Raw genomic sequence first — 16493 nt, forward strand, 5'->3', positions numbered from 1 at the left:
TTTTAAATATTAACTCAAGTGTTTCCTCCTTGGCCACTTCAATTTTTAGCACCAAAATTAGCCCCAAAAGAGGTACTGGTACAGCTCGATGATGTAAATGAATTGTTTACATATAATACTTTGTATAATATACACACATACCGTACATTCACACGTCCACACAAACAGGAGGCATATTTAAATGAATATATTCTGTTTCAATTTGTTGTCAAAGACTTAGGAGCAATGGAAATAAAGCAGAAGGGGTAATATTTTACATAGTAGGCAACTTTAATGCTGTAGTGCACTTATAAAAAAGTCCAACTCTCCCTCCCAGCTCAGCAGCTTTTTTTTTTTTAATATCACTATTCAGAAGGATGCAGAAGTTATTGCCTAAATGTTATTCTATACATTTCCATTGGAATTCTCAAAAACACTTGAAATTGCTAACTAATTTACAACTTAACTATTTTTCTTGTTACAGCTTTAACTCATTGGCAATTTTGGAAGCAATGTTTTTAAAAGCTATGGATGTTCCCGATATCCGCTTAAAGCGAACGCCGTTCAGGGACAGTCTTGGCAGTTTACACACCTCCATCTCCCACTGTACAAGGTTTTCCGCATGCCCATCTCCATGGACACAGAAAAGCAAGAAGCGCTCTCTTTGTTCATAGTCACAATTATTGGCATCCAGGACCTTCCGTATTTCCCTCATCATGTCATTGGGATCCATGGAGCTGGTGGTTTTCATGCTCCAGGTAAAACGCAGCGAACGAGGCTTAGCTTCCTTGTTTTCGTCCTTCTGATCCACAGCTACATTGCGGCTGAAACAGAGTAATTTGTTAGTCAGCAGGGCAAGCCAAATCCTCCAGGTTTCGTGTTAGTGAAGCCAACTAACGTTCAAGGCGCACTACTTGTACTACGGCAGCATCTAGAGGCTCCAGCTGTGAGCAATGCCCCGTTCTCCTAGGCGCTGCGTAAGCATGTAGTAGAGATAAAGCAGAAGCTTTTGGGGCTGAAACAAATGTAAGGTATGAGGGGCAGAACGACTGGAAGCCACTGGAGGGAGGAGCTTGAAACTACCTTGCTGAATTTAAGTAGTAATAATAATATAAGAATCTATCACCTATGATTCAACTCAAAACCAAGTTTTGTTCAAAGCTCTTTTCTAGGGCCAGGTGGACTGGGGAGCTACAGGTAAAGCAATGACATCTTTTGCTGTTATGAGCTGTGCTGCTAAGTTCCCTCGAGGCCAAAATGCAGAGTTGATGGTCACTTTAGACATCTCAGCAACATTGTTAGCAAAAAATCCAACTAAGAGGGCCAACATTACTGCCACAATCTTAAGAGACAAAGCACAAAATAGTAAGGTTGCATTCCTCAAGTCTGCAATCTTCTGCAACATTTTTTTATATCTGTTTTTGTAAATCTTTTCCTTTGATAAAGAAAACCAAGGTCATATATGAAAATGGAAAGAAACATTCCAGAAATTTCTAGTTTGTTACTATTCTTCTACTTCAATTACAAATTAGTGGTCACATAGCTAAAAGAACGAGGAGCTGCATTTGGACCTCAGGGAAAAAAATCTGACATTTATTCTGGGCATATCTAAACACTGACAGACACAGATGCCTCTTCAAATTTACCTGTCTCAGGTCAAGAGACACATTAGCTGTTGTGCTTCAGTATTTTTCTGAAGACACCTAACCTGACTCCAGCCATATAATTTAAGTCTCACGTTGAACTTCATAATTCAATCTAGAATTTAATCTTTAAAACATTTGGCAATGAATTTCTATGTAATGAGTATTACATAATGCTTTCCTTCTACCACCATTAAGCAAGTAATTGTGGAAAAAATACATAAGAAGTGATAGTAAGGTTAGAAAGCTAAATAAATCCATCTCAAAGACAATCTATTGCATAACTCTAGATGCTATTAGACAAGACTTTCGGTAACTTCAAGAGTCAAAGGATTATGCTCTCTAGCTATGCAGTTTGCTATAAGTTAAAAATATTGGCATGCAAAATCAGTAGTATTTTGTTTTAACCTCAAGGTTTTAATTGAATAAATCTGTAAGAATCAGCAGATGGATGGGATGGGGTGGGAGGAAGCAACTGCTTTTATTCAGTGCACATTTTAGTTTAGAAAGCTTTTTCTACTTGAAAACACTTGGTGGAATCAATACAAATTTGAGAATTTCTAGGGGGTTTTGTAGGCATGTTTTTGAAGATTAATATGAAAAATATTGTTTAACTATTTGGAATTTCAGAGATAAGAAATATAGTATCTTAACATCCTTCGGGGGTTATCCCACAGATATGCAGTCTCTTTAGGGACAGCTTGCCTGCACGGCTACAAGACAACAGCAAATTATAACTACTAAAATGCCAAAAAAAACACAGAAAAAAACCAACAACAACAAAACAAACAAAACCTACACAAGGGAAAAGGTAACAGCAAAGACATAAGTTTAGAACTAAATCAGTCAATACTTTAACAGCAGTTTTGCAGACAGAAATGCTTTTTTGTTTAGTTTCAAAGCTTTAAAGGAAACAAAAGCTGCCACCTGAAGCCACTCTGCCACATAATTAAGGGAAGAAAGGTTCAAACTCACCTACGCAACATTTTAAACAAATTTTACCCTCACCTTGAGCCCTCATATCTCCCGTTCCTCTCATATTCAGTCGGGAGCCTCATTGAAAAGAAAGCAGAAGCAAAGGAAGCGGGAAAGAGAAGACAAATCTTACACTACAATATAAAATACCTGAATCGTTGCTAAAAGCTATTTGCAATCATAGCAAAGTTGTGTTAGAACACAAAGCAATAAAGATGTAATAAACTTTCTAGATTAGAACAAATTCAGAACATAGCAACTTGCCAAGCCAAAAGAGCCTATAAACCACAGATTTTTGAAAGGCTAACAGTTAGTTTTATTTTGTATGTTTATCTATACTAACACATTTTGCTGAATTTGTAAAAGCGTATGTTAAATTAAAATTACAAAATTTAAGAAACACCCCTAATTATATTTAGATTAATTGTATTAAAGTTTTATCTGGGAATAAGGATATTTGAAAAATTATTTGAGTTGATCTGGTCACCCTGTGCGTGTTCATGCAGGTCAAACTGAAACGTCAGATGTTTAAATGATACCAAACCACTTAAAAACAAAACAGTAAGATGCATAAACAGTTTAACAAAGTTTAGGGGCAAATTCAAGATTTCTCAAGCTGTGGTGACTCCATCCTACTAATTCCCACACTGATGCATCTTTTACATCCAGGAGTAAGTTTTCTTTCTTCTTGCACCTCCTTAAAGCTATATTGCTGATTTCTGCCATATTTTAAAAGTCTCAGATTGACAGAATTAAGGGGGAAAATCATCTCCTTTCACCTTCCCCCTATTACAGTACCACAGTTCTACATCTCAATGTTAATTCTGCTTGTAGAGAAGCCAGTTTTCCAAGACTTGGTTGTCAGACTACTACAAACTAGTACATGGCTTCACTAAATAAAATTAAGTATGAATAAAACTAAATATACTAAAGTAAAGTGATTTGGTCAACAGCTGTCCAGTAATAAGAATGCAAGACAATATGACAATAAAACTGTAATAATGAATTAAGGAAGACAGTAATAAAACAATTGACAAATCTTTAACTAATTCTAGCACTAAGTGTGTTTTTAATATTAGTCACTTTCATCGTAGTAAGATCTTACAGACAAATGCTAAAGTTCAACTTTCCTAAAACAAAAACCAAACCTGATGATCATTTTAGTAGGCAGAGTAAGACCATGTGCTACTCCACTGTACTGTGCATCAGAGAGGACAGAGAAAAAAAAAAAGGTGAATATACAACCCACAAACTTATCCCTCAGGACAATTCTGGAAGAGTGAACTACCAGTGGGAAGGGAGAAAATCATTACTCGAAGCAACAGAACAAATCCATACTTTTCAAAAAAACCCATCCAAATGATCCATGAAAGGCTTATTTTACTAGGCAAAGCAAGGAAACAAGTTTGAAATACTGCTCCACTCAAATTAAAGCATTCAAAGATTAAAGAGCCTACTGTGTTCCTAGGAAGTGGAAGACGACATCTTTAAAAACTGCACACATTTATGGATCACTTCCACTTTCTTTTAACTTGTCAAAGGTCCTAGAAGCAGGAGCATAACAGGTCTTCCCAACAATGAATAGTCTTCCTGTTACTTTTTCTGGATAGATTCAATTTGAGATAAAAACCCCTCTCTGATGATGTAGAAAGTTAACCAAACTTTAGAAAACCATAGTCTAAATTTGAGAAAGCTCCTTATTTACAAAGTACCTGCCATCTTGAAATCATAAATACTATTTCATGCAAGCCTCTTCACTGGGTTTTTCCATGCATCAGTCAGCGTGCCATTCATCTTAAGACTGAAAACTGTGCTCAGACATGCACTCTCAAATATGAAATATCAAACCAAGATTTGGAAAGCTGTGCCAGTTTCTCTAGATACTCCTTTTTTGTGAAACAAATTGCTATGGTTATGTTCTATAAAACAGCATGCATACTTTGAGAACACTAACTTATTGTACTGCCAGTATTGTTCTGGTAGGTGTACAAGTCAGATACTTAGGTCTCTTAAATGCTAATACAGTCTTTGCTTCTGCAGGAACTGCAAATTGCTGGTTTACATTCTGAATTTTCTGATTTCTCTTGCACAAATTAAATGGACCAAAAAACTCCTTGGTCTTAAGAATRGAAGAACTATGTAGAAAAGTTCATTTGTCATGCAATGTCTCTCCAGTACGTCCTTTATTTTTTGCTACATGATTTATGAACAGCTTTCAAAAATATAAGCAATGTTTCTACACATCTCTCCCAATTCTTTTGTGTTTTCTCTTCTTTACATATTTGTACACTCAGTCTTAAAAAAAAAATCAGTTAAACACAAAGAAAACTATCTAAAACGATATTCCAGGGCTGGAATAAGAACAGAAAAAGGGGGTTGGCAAGACACTAAAATAAGATTAATTTATTGAAATGGAAAAGGTGCTGCAATAAAATCCAGAACATCAAAAGTGATTTTTGCTATCTGCAACATGAAAGAAATTAGTCTTCAACAATATGCAGGTTGGAAAYGACAGTGCAAGGTACACAAGTCAGATCTCGTATCTCTGGGTACCACGCACAGTATTAGAACTAAGGAGTTTAAAAAGGAGTGACTGATCACCTTTTCTTTCTCAGCTCCCTAGAATGAACTTGCAGTACTATATATTYGTGGTATTGGGTTATTGCAGTTCTTTCAGAATCAAAAGAGTCTATGATTCATAGAGTACAAAGCGAGAAGAAACTGTCAGAAACTGTCATTTTACATTTAACTTTCTACCTACGTACAGGATCAGGTGTGGTGGGATACCATGGACACTTGAAGTAGACTTCAAAAGACATGGTCTGGTCCTGTGTGGTTAGCATAAGACTATGCAAACCCCTTATTCAAAAGGCACACTCATAAGTTACTTGTCATTAAGTCTCAGAGCTGAATAGTGACCTTTCAGTTTAACACAGTACTCCTATCAGCACTTTCCATCTTGCTTCAGAGCAGCATAACAACTGACTTACATGCATCCAGTTTTGGAGATTGCAACTCAAACTATAAGCCTGTGTTTTAAAGCAAATGTGACTACTGAGGGGCAAAAGCTCCCTCACACTAAGTGGTATGAGCCTCGTAGGTACAACGTTATAGCTCATAATGCATGACAGGCTAAAGCTTTCTTTTGCTCACTGTCAGCTGTACACTGCATTGAAAACCTTCTTTCCTTAACTATCAGTTCATGCATGTTTACGCAGACTTTTGATTGTTTCTCATGTTAGTACATTTGCATAAATGTTACACTTTTTTTTTTGTAACTGAAGTGCTCTGTTTGCACTCCAGTTGCAATTCACTTCAGCAAATACTTCCTTTAACATACACTGCCATTTGACCTTCATTCAATCTTCCAAATCCGAACGAGCTGTTAGACATACAAATGCCATCAGTTTACTTTCTACTGTACCAACTACAGACACCACTTCAAAATGTTTTTATAAAGTCTTATAAAACAGAAGAGAAAGAACATAAATTTAGCAYCACTTACCTTTATTTGCTTGTAACCTTATGTTTTGTTTATATTTTCATCATTGTTATCAAACACCTCATTCTTCAAACATAAGCATGCTAAGTGTATTAGTACAAAGAACAGAATCACTTTGGTACTACCAATTCTATCAAAGAAAGAACTCACAGGGCATGCTTAGCATCTTGTTATACAGGTGCCACAGATTTTTAAGTATAATCATTAGTTAATGAATTTATTTCTATGCTTTCCTTTCACAAAAGGAAGTATTTAGTTGTCAGCAGAAAGTTTAGTTTTTAGAAAACGAAGGCTAGAAAGCCAAATCTGTTGTTAATTGCAGGAGCCACTTTTTTTTTTAAATATAAATAAATCCTACCTTTTGATAAACCTGAATGACATGTTTCTAAAAGAAATTAAGTCAAAATAATAATTAACAAAAAATTGTACAAGATAATTTGAAAAGTCCATTAAGAGTGAAACATACAAAAAGATCTCATTGCAAATGCACAAAGAAATGACACTTCAATACATTCTGAGATTAGGCGGATGATTTAAGGTCTGCAGAGCCAAACTCTTTCCTTTAACATTACTATTTCCTTTCTTCTGAGAAATGAGCCACCAGTAGTTATCATGAATTAAAATACTTACTGGTTTCAAAGTCCTTTAAAACCTATAATGTGTAAGGTTAAGATGATCATCTAAAATGATGTTTGGATTTTCTTTATATATTTCAAATAGAAGGCAAAAAAAATCAGTAACTCTACTATTATTAGATCTTGAATATCTTCAGAGTTAGGTTACTTCCTTTAAAACATTACTGTAGTCATGGTGTGCCAAACACAGTCTTAAATATCTAACTAATTTAGTGGCAGAAGCTGTAACCACCAGAACATGGTTAATCATCAAAACATAATGCTACTCCCCTATAGAGAAAACTAGAATAAATTAGCAAGTTTTTAATTTGTTCCTTTTTTWAAAAAAAGGAGAAACATAACTGTGTGTCTTGTGATGGCACTGCCTGCCTTCTAGGAGTTTATCTGGCATCTAGCATAAAACAAAGCTTCAATCCTGAGAGGTCCTCCAAACGTAAACTTAGTAATCTGCAACAGTGCTATTTTGTTACAACTGTGTGTTATTTCATAAAGTCCAGATAGAATTTAAATTATTGTCAAAAGTACTGGGCAAAATTTTAAAGGAAAATCACACTACACGGCAAAAGCTGAAATTCGGGGCTAATGATAGAAGCTTGATTGCTGTCTAAACAATCCACTGACATACTGAATGCTAAACGGCATGTTCCAGCAGCACAAATAAAGAGCTTGCATGTTCATATTATGAGCGTCCACATTTGGAATGTCAGATGGAAAATTAAGTATTATAAACAAGAGTACAGAAGGAAAGATGTGCCAAAAGGATGCGTCTGATTAAGACGCTTTGCTTAACAAAAAGCAGATGCCTTAACTATTCAAAAAAAAAAATCAATTTCATCTTTTCCTCTCTCAAAAGGGAAAAATAAAAAAGATCTGGAACTTGGTATAGCACAGTATTTCTCAGAGAAGTATTTAGCTGACAGTTGAGCAGGACAAAACATTTACCAAAGGCAAGGATATCATTGTTTCAATTTTTCATCAGTGAAATCAGTCAGTTGCAAAAAAATGGAGCTTGGCTTAACATTATTTTGTAGAAAGGGGAGACTGTAAAGAGGATGCCAAAAAAGAAAGAGAGTGCACACATGTATAGCCATAGAAAGGACAGGAAGAAAGTGGCTTGACACTCATATAAGCCTAAAACAAAACGCAAGCAGGCAAAGATCATAATGATATATTTCCAAAAAATTTCTCATGATGAAAAGGGTACAAAAACCTAGAGATTATCTTAAGCCACAGCCAGTTAAGAAAAGCCCTCACTTCTGCAGACAAAAGCTGCAGTTATCAGTCACCTGAAGTAGCTGGCATATGACTGCATAGGTTTTATATATTCAAGGAAAACATGCTTTTTCAATTTTAGGATCTGTGGGAAATAAATTAAATCATACATGATTTTGAAATTAGGGGCCTCATCAGCATTAAAAATAAAAGAAACACACCCTAAACATCAATACAGGGACAAGTTCCTGCTTAAGGTAGGCTTTAGCTAGGCCACACTTCACACTAAAAACATAATCCGTGGATGAACTCAGTATTAAAACAAGAGTAAGCTTTTCAAGGCATGAGCAGACTGCTGCCTAAACTGAAACTGCAGTATCACCATCACTTTAAGACAGCCATTGCTAGCACTCCTGCCAAAAGAAATGGTTGTTTCCTGCTCCTACCCTTCCATCCTGTGATATATTTATTTGTATGCTGTCAGGAAGAGTGGAGGAGAGAGGAAGTATTTTAGAAACATCAATAGTCTAAGTGACTGTGGAACCGCAGCCTGAGCTTTTAACACTGCATTAAACACCAAGACTGGGATCCTAGTTTCTGCATCCTCCAACCAGGCAGCAGTGCTTCTACTGGGAGGCCACGCAGCCAAGAGCACACAGCTCCATTTGAGCCAAGCCAGCGTTCTAGCTGCAGCATTCGGGCCTGAGGATTACAGTCCTAGAAGAGTCAGCCCACACCAAACTGCTCGGCCTCAGTTTTTATCCTACTTGACTCAACTGCTAAAAATAAATGGCTTTCCCTAATGAGAAAGAACCATGAAAAAAAAAAAAGCGCAAATCAATGCATTAAGACGCAGAAATGGTTAAGACAGAGCAGTGAATGCGGACAAAACCCAAGCAATGAACTATTACATACTTCCACTACCCGACAAAAAGAAAATGTTGTGCTAGAGCATAACTTCACCATTTTAGGCAGCTTACCTTCTTGTTAGCTTTGAAGTTAGTTTACTAAATAGATTAGTGGAACCCCTGGTCCGAGTCTGCGACAGTGGCGTGGCTTCGTGGGACAGGCTGGGGGAGGCGGGTGGCCCGTTGTAGGTAGCAGTGCGTCGCTCCCTGAGCTGCCCGTGGAAAGTGCTCCGACTAGCAGTTCCTCTGGGGAAACGAATACGATCAGGTGTGGTTGCGCTGCTAATGCTGTGAGTTGAAGCAACAGGAGTTCTTTGATCGGGGATAGTGCTAGAGCAGAAAACAAGAGACAACGCTAGAACTTCGTTGCACAAGCACTACAGCTTTGCAGGAAACACAGAACACTAAGTTCTACAATAAAGCATAAGCAGACACCTTTATGTAGGCCAGGGTAGGAAATATCAACATTATTACAGCACCATATGGGATCAAAATTCCTAAGAGGTGAGGATTAAAAGGCTGCCTAAACAGAAACCTACACAGGCAGAAAAATGTAACGTGAGCATCCTGGAAAAGACCAGATAAACTAGGCATATACAAGTTTCATTGAGAAGCCTGATACAAGAARGGATGAGTGAAATTTCCTTCCACAAAAGAGAAGCAATAGATTACTTTAACAGGCCCCCCCCACTCCACGTATCTTTAAAAAACTTGCTATTTTGAAAATATCCTACACAAAGCTCTACAAGCAAACCACGTTGACTAGTGAAGTCCTTTGGGATACACAGATTATAGTCTCCCACACACTGACAACAGGGAACGTCCAATATTCCTAACCTAAAAAAAAAAAAAAACGCTCACTATCGCAGGACTAGGTCACATACAGCCTGACACGCCACAAGACATGGAAACAAGACTAAAAATGAGGAAACACACACCTTGTGGGCAATAGATACTAGAACAGTCTAGGACTAGAACTCCACAGCACAAAGTTAAGCAGCGGTGGGTGTAAGTTAGTTTCACAACGATTTCAGGTTCTTACATAGGCCTGAAGTTATCTGCGCCATTGTCTATTGGAGGCAACATCATCTTCGTGTGCACAGAGGCTGACATGGACATCGACTTCTGATGTCGCAGCCGAACACTGGAGAAGGATGTAGTACAAACTGAAGCAGGGCTAGCTGCGTAAGCGAACATTTCTGTCAGGCTGTGAGGGGGTTTGGGTTCAGGCAGAGGTAGAAAGAAGAGCGTGATGGACCAACAAGAAACTACTGCATAGAAAAAAAAAGCAAACTTTTCCTTCTGTTAACTGATTTGTCAAAGAGAACATGAACTCTAACAGCCCTCTTCTATGTAAACAGCAGAAACTACCCTATGCTGCCCTAGAAAAGTATCCTTATTACAGCACTTGCCATCTATGAAGTGATAATTCTCTTATCTGTAACATTAGTGGCAATACCCTCCTGTACAAGAAACTCAGAACTGAACTCTCAAGTGGTCTGTGCCAAGCACTAATTTAAAGCACTGATGCAATTTGTATTGGTCTTAACATAAAAAACAAAACCTGAAACACCAACTGCACTTTCCAAAAGATTGATGATAGGTCCATTACTGCAGTGAAGCAAGCTGTCTCCTGCCAGAAACTATCAGCATTAAAAAGAAATCAATATAAGTTGAAGTGTTTAAATCCTGATCTACTTCTAGTAACTTGGGGATTTTACAGGCACAACAGAACCCAAAGTGTAACTCTTCAGAGAGATACCAAAAGAAAATTTAAAAAAGAGAGAAAGAAACCCAAACCCTTCCTCCCACCCCCCCAAAAAAATGCGAACATCAACCAACCTAAATGCTACAAAGGTTTAGGAAACTAAGTGGATGTAGAAGGTAATGAATAATTTTTGGTGACCTTTGAAGAAAGAAGATGAGTGTTGAAGTTGTCTTATACTTTTGACAACGAACCTTAACTTCTCCAAGTTAACATTGAGGCTTTGAAGTAAGGTCTACAGCACTGTCTTTAGCAGAACAGCTAGCAGGCTGGTAGCTGCATAATATGCTAAAATAGGAGCATGAAATATTTTTTCTTTCTGAGGACCCAAATATTCTTTACTGCCTTCACATTATCTAGTGATGTCAGGAATGGCAAAAAACAGAGGCCACAAGATGTATCTGGTCCTTAGGGCTAGACACCATACATTCATACATCTTATGTTTGTTTTAGAAGTATATCAGTAGTAATTCAGAAATATTTTTCAAGATTAGGTAGTTGTTCAGTGGCAACAACAGCATCATGACACCACATGTTCATTTCCAGATTACTCTAGGGCTACACATACTGAAATTCAAGCCTCTCTCATTCAGGAAAGTCAGACCTCAGAAAGGGGAGAATGACAGTCCAGCTTCAAGTATTAGCATATCAGCTTCTTGGACTCAGTTTTCAAAGTGCTAATGGAAAACATTTCAGAGCTCAGATATCAAAACTTCCTGCCAAAATTGTTAAAATCTAATTGTTGTAGATTCTGAAAACTTGAAATGGAAAATGCTTGATCTGAGTCATGCATTCATTTCTGCAACATTGGTCAATCTAGCAGAATGTCACCTATAATGACTGCTAAAACTAAGTCTGCAGCACAGTACAGCTTTTAAATTATACATCAGGGTATTAAGWAGTCATAAGGAAACGACAATTCAAATTTGACAAGGGATCACCTCAAAAGTGATCCCAAAATAACTAGTCACTGGCCACTCAAGCACTTAATGCTTCTAGCTAACAACTTGTTAGACCAAAGTTTTATTTAATCTTACCCTAGGTACCTTGAGTCATTTACCTCCAAAGATGTGATAACTAGAAGGTATCAATAGGGTACCAGAGCACATACTGAACCTTTTAAACACTCTCCTCTGAAGCTTAGCTAGAGATCAGCTTCCTTGTAGTACTAGCCTGGGAACAGAGACACAGTGAGCTAAAATTCATCAATTAGTGCCGAAGCTTATTAAAATCCGAGGCTTATTAAAATCTGAGGCATTTGTCTTACAAATGATTTAAAGCAATTGCCTATCAYTATGAAGAGTGTTTCACAAGTTCCCAAGTGCATTAATTAATGCTAAGGCTTTGGAGGAAAGCCAACAGTCACCTCCAGCACAATGCCTGTGTCAGCCGCACAGTGTGCGAAAATAGCTGTAAAATCCCTCTGCTTCTATCATTCTGGCATGGGGTCTTCAATATTTCTTTCTTGAATATGAAGTCCACCGACTGACTACTGAACTCTAAGTTTCCATACCCTCAGGAATATTGCCTTCTCAGAATTACTTGTGGAAGATTAAAAACAAAAAAACAAACAAAAAGAAAACAAAGATAATGTTTAATCACTTTCTTTATAGAAAGAATAAAGACTTAAAATGTGCACATCCTGTCTTTGAAGCAAGCCTGAGTTTTCACTGGGCCACAGTCAGTATCCAACTGACTAAAATAAATCTAAAATCTAATCTGTAGTAAATCCTTTAAAGTAATTTCCCCAGCCTTTAATATTTGCCACAAATAGAAACCTGAGCTACAGAAAGCATTTTTAACAAAATCTTGGATTCATACAAAGCTCAGGTTCTACATCACAGCTTGCTTCACAAAAGTAAAGCCATTGAAGGTTCCTAAAGTTAGCTTCTGCCATATTGAGAGCATAGTAATACTTGAGGAATTATAAAAACACAGCTAGAGAAAAAACAAAAACAAAAAACCACCCCCCCCATTCCCCTAAAATGCACAGAATTTATCTGAAGAGTCAGTCCTATCTATAGTCATGTTTACTTGGCCTGCAAAAAGGTCTGCATTTCATGGGGTCAGTCAAGCTTCTGCCCAGTTACAGCAAAGACTATTCAGATTTGGCTCTGCTAACCTCTCCAATAACTCTGAAATTGTACCAAAACAAACTTGCAGTTTAGCATTGATTCATTTCTGAAAACAAAGAAGTCTCTCACTGTAAAACAAGCTATTCGCAATGCAGTCTCATTTTCTTATCCCATTTTAACCTTCTATAGAGGGTAAAGAAAGAGGTAAGCAAAAAATACATGATAAAAGTGACAATGTTTTTTTTTTCCTGACTGCAGAACATAAATGCTCASACATTTCAAAGGCCAAATAGGGCTAAAGTCTGCAAATGACAGCAGATAAGCAAATGACATTTTGATACCATATTTCTTTGGGGGGACTGGGCTCATAGAATGGGAGGAAAGGAAAAAAAAAAAGACTACACAAGACAGGACAGCATTCTTGACAATAAAAAGTTATGTAGGAATAACCAATGGTGGAAGTAAGGTCTGATTGACATAGTTGCTGAGTACTACAGACCATCGACTTTAATCTTAAAGACAACACATGATGAACTAGAAAGATGACAGTTTGCCGAGAAAGTCAAGGCTAGAAGAAAAAACTCCAAACAACTCTTTAGCAGCATGAAGTTACACCTGAATTAAGAGGATACCTGAATCTCAAGCACTCCTAGTAAATAATATTTAATAACTTATACAAAAACATAGAAATTGTGGAMAATATATTGCAAAGATGTTAGTTTAAAGATTAAATATAAATTATTAACAAAACAAGAAATCAGGTAGTTAAACATGATCAAAACTATTTTGGACAAAGATTCAAAGTGAGCTTGGACAGGTAAAAAGCCATTAACATATCAAAGAAATGATGGTAAACTTCAATCAAAACAAACTTGGTAACACTAACAAGGACTAATCAATGAAGGTTGAGACAGACACTCAGAGACAGCACCAACTAGCTGTGCTGCACTTCACAAGACAGTTGACTGCAGGCCCAGCTGGCCAGCTAGACTTTTGGCACTCTTCAAACTTACACTTGACTGTCTCCTTAATCACTTTCAGTTTGTAGAAAGCTAGGAGGAAGAGACAGGGTCAAAATCACCTCCTTTACCCTAGGCTCCAAGGGTCAAACAAGGGACACACAGATTTTCCATTCAATATTACAGCTCTATTTCTCTTCCGTATATGCTTTTGGAGGGGAGCGGAGAGGGAAAGGAGAGAGGATTTTTGTGCAAAAACATGGCAAATCCTCTCACCATCATGAACATGAGCTACAAGAAGAAAGTATCTTCTTTCCACCTTTTACTGTAAATCCTAAATTTGGGAAGGAGTGTGGAAAAATTGGGAGAATAGAAGAGAAATTACACATTGCTCCAAGTTTAAACATTTTTATTGTAAGTACTAGGTATCCAAGCTTTCTCTTGGCAATAATCAACAACTTTGTTACTGGCTTTTGATTGGCAACCAAAGATGATCTACAAATAGTTTTTGAGACTTGTAAAATTCTGTGAAGAACAGTAAAGGGAGACTTGGCTGGAACTTCTAACTCTTCAGTCAACCAGGACATTTGATGATATCCTTCATAAGTGCTACTCCAGCATAGAGCTAATGTCTATGTTTACCAGTATATTTATTTTCTACAGCTCTCTTCCAGCCTTAGTACACAGGAAAGGATGGCTTTAGTGCCATGGCTACAGCACCAACACATGAACTAGATGACTCAATTCCCACTGCATGCTCCAGTCAGTCTTCCAGTAAAGTAAGAGGGAACCCACAGTTTCTTTTACTTTATTTTCCCCTCAGAACACAGAGATATCAATACTTCTCTTCCCAAGACAAGTTCTACAAATACCGGGAAGCAGTCGGACTACAAGAGTATCAGTGCTGACATTATTAGTCCAGGGTAATGGCCTATTGCTATTTCATCAATTTTCTTGAAAAACAAATAAACTCTCCTCCCCAAACCCCTGATTTTCTGAGATTTTGTAGAAAAAGAGTATTCCAAATAATCACAACTGCAAGTACAATTTAGACTAAACTATGAAAACAATTGGCCAAAGAGATGGATTTTGTAGTCTAACATGAAAAAAGTCTCTTCTGAAGCATGTGTTGCTTGGCCAGAGAAGTTAACCACTGATTAAGATAAGCTGTACAAATAAGAAATAGGTTTAATCAAGTATTAGGATCTGCCTTTTAGATTCTAAGTACAAAGACTATGCGAATTAAGCATATAAAACAAATATACTTACAGGTGTTTGAGAACTGAAGATCTGTACTCACCTTTCACTAGGAAGAATATTACTTTTTAAAAATTAGATAACTTTTTGGAAACRTGAAGACAGCAACATAAAACATAGGAAGACATTTCATATACCTGTTCTCCTTGCCATTTTGTATCACTGAATGCCTGTCAGCAGTGGTTCTTTCGCTACAAACATATGTATTGCGCCGTGTCATTGCTCCAGGGGCAGTGTTATTCTACAATTAAAAACACAAGCATGTTACTCCTCACAAAAAAGGCTTTACAGTGGTAAAGTCTACATATAAGCAAAGACTGTTTCACTTCATGCTAGCTCTACATAGTTATAACTATATAACTTATTTAGTCACTGTAAGTTAATATACAAACACCTTCCAGTATTTTAATACAACCTGCAAAAATACTTCAAACAAGTTGTTCTTTGTCTATTTCATGTTGATTGCTCAAAAAATTAAGCTAGCTTAAACTTTTCGATTACTGATGTTCTGAATTATTCTCAGCATCTATATAATTCATCTAGGACTGGACAGCCTATTTCTTTATAGCTATTTTTGAAATACTTTACCACTTGTAGATTGTGGAATTTTCCTTTAAAGTAAAAGTCATACCCTTAAACAAGACAGGAGAAGCAAATACTCAAGAAACATACGTGGTAAATTCATTAGGGAGGTAAACAGACTTTAATATTAAACACTATAAAAAAAATAGACAAGTTTTAAAAAATGAGGAAGAATAAGTCAAATTAAAAAGACAAACTGCATAAAATTTTAATAAAAACAACTTTAAAAATATACATATAAATACAAGCATAATACATTGAGGGCAAGAGAACCAGGGGAACTTAAACTACAGACCTTACTTTAACTTCAGAGGGGAAAAAAGAAATAGAATTACTTTGCCTCTGTCTTTACAGAGAAAGAGGGTGGAGATATGCCCAAGTTGGTGGTCAATTTTCCAGGAACGACTGAGAAGCTGAGTAATTCACAGATAACAGAATTATAAAATGTTAGATGCAATTACTGTAGGAAAAGCATGGTGGTCCAGACAAACATGCACCCCCAGGTTGTAGAGGAAGTAAAAGCTGGCAAGCCTTATATTTTTTCCCCAACCCAAGAAAATAACACAAACTGCATATGACTGAAAAGTGGGCTAATCATTCAAATTTTCTTTAAAGAAAAGGATCACAGGGGCAAAGCAGGAAGCAAAGAAGGCTGTTAACCTTAAACATCACTGCTGGGGAAAATCTTGGAGGCTAGCTTAAGGGAAAGATTGGTCAGCACCTTGATAAGCACGTGTTGAATAAGGATGGCCACTAAGAGTTCAGGCAGGGGACTTCATGCTCAACTAACCTTTTGGAGGTCTTTGAAGAATTACTGCTATGATACACAAGGGAAATTCAGTGGATTTTTTAAAAAGCATTAAGGATAGGTTTCACATAAACTGGTCACAGCAGAGCATCATGGGGAGAAGGACAAAAAAAAGATACCAAGGAAAAATTTGTTCAAGCACAAAAAGAGAGTACCAAACCTTCTCTGCTTCTGAACCTGAAACAAAACTGTT

At 37.0% G+C, this 16493-nt stretch overlaps 1 protein-coding gene across 8 annotated transcripts in view; it reads right to left on the bottom strand.

Moving 5' to 3' along the window:
- Positions 1-249: 249 nt before the first annotated feature.
- MARK3 (microtubule affinity regulating kinase 3) overlaps positions 250-16493 on the bottom strand; it is a 60272-nt gene continuing 44028 nt past the window's right edge. For 2 of the 8 annotated variants that reach the window (XM_085317379.1, XM_085317381.1), the window contains 6 exons: positions 15048-15151; positions 9897-10061; positions 8927-9184; positions 6458-6484; positions 2631-2675; positions 250-803 (listed from right to left, as the gene is read on the bottom strand). In XM_085317379.1, coding sequence (XP_085173505.1) covers positions 458-803; positions 2631-2675; positions 6458-6484; positions 8927-9184; positions 9897-10061; positions 15048-15151 — 945 coding nt within the window. In that variant the 3' untranslated portion in view covers positions 250-457. The remainder of the gene's footprint in view (positions 804-2630; positions 2676-6457; positions 6485-8926; positions 9185-9896; positions 10062-15047; positions 15152-16493) is intronic. The other 6 variants (XM_085317384.1, XM_085317382.1, XM_085317387.1 and 3 more) reach the window with 6 other exon arrangements.

This window comes from Rhea americana, unplaced genomic scaffold, assembly GCF_003343005.1.
Source record: "Rhea americana isolate MKP2758 unplaced genomic scaffold, rheAme1 scaffold_5, whole genome shotgun sequence".
Classification (NCBI taxonomy): domain Eukaryota; kingdom Metazoa; phylum Chordata; class Aves; order Rheiformes; family Rheidae; genus Rhea; species Rhea americana.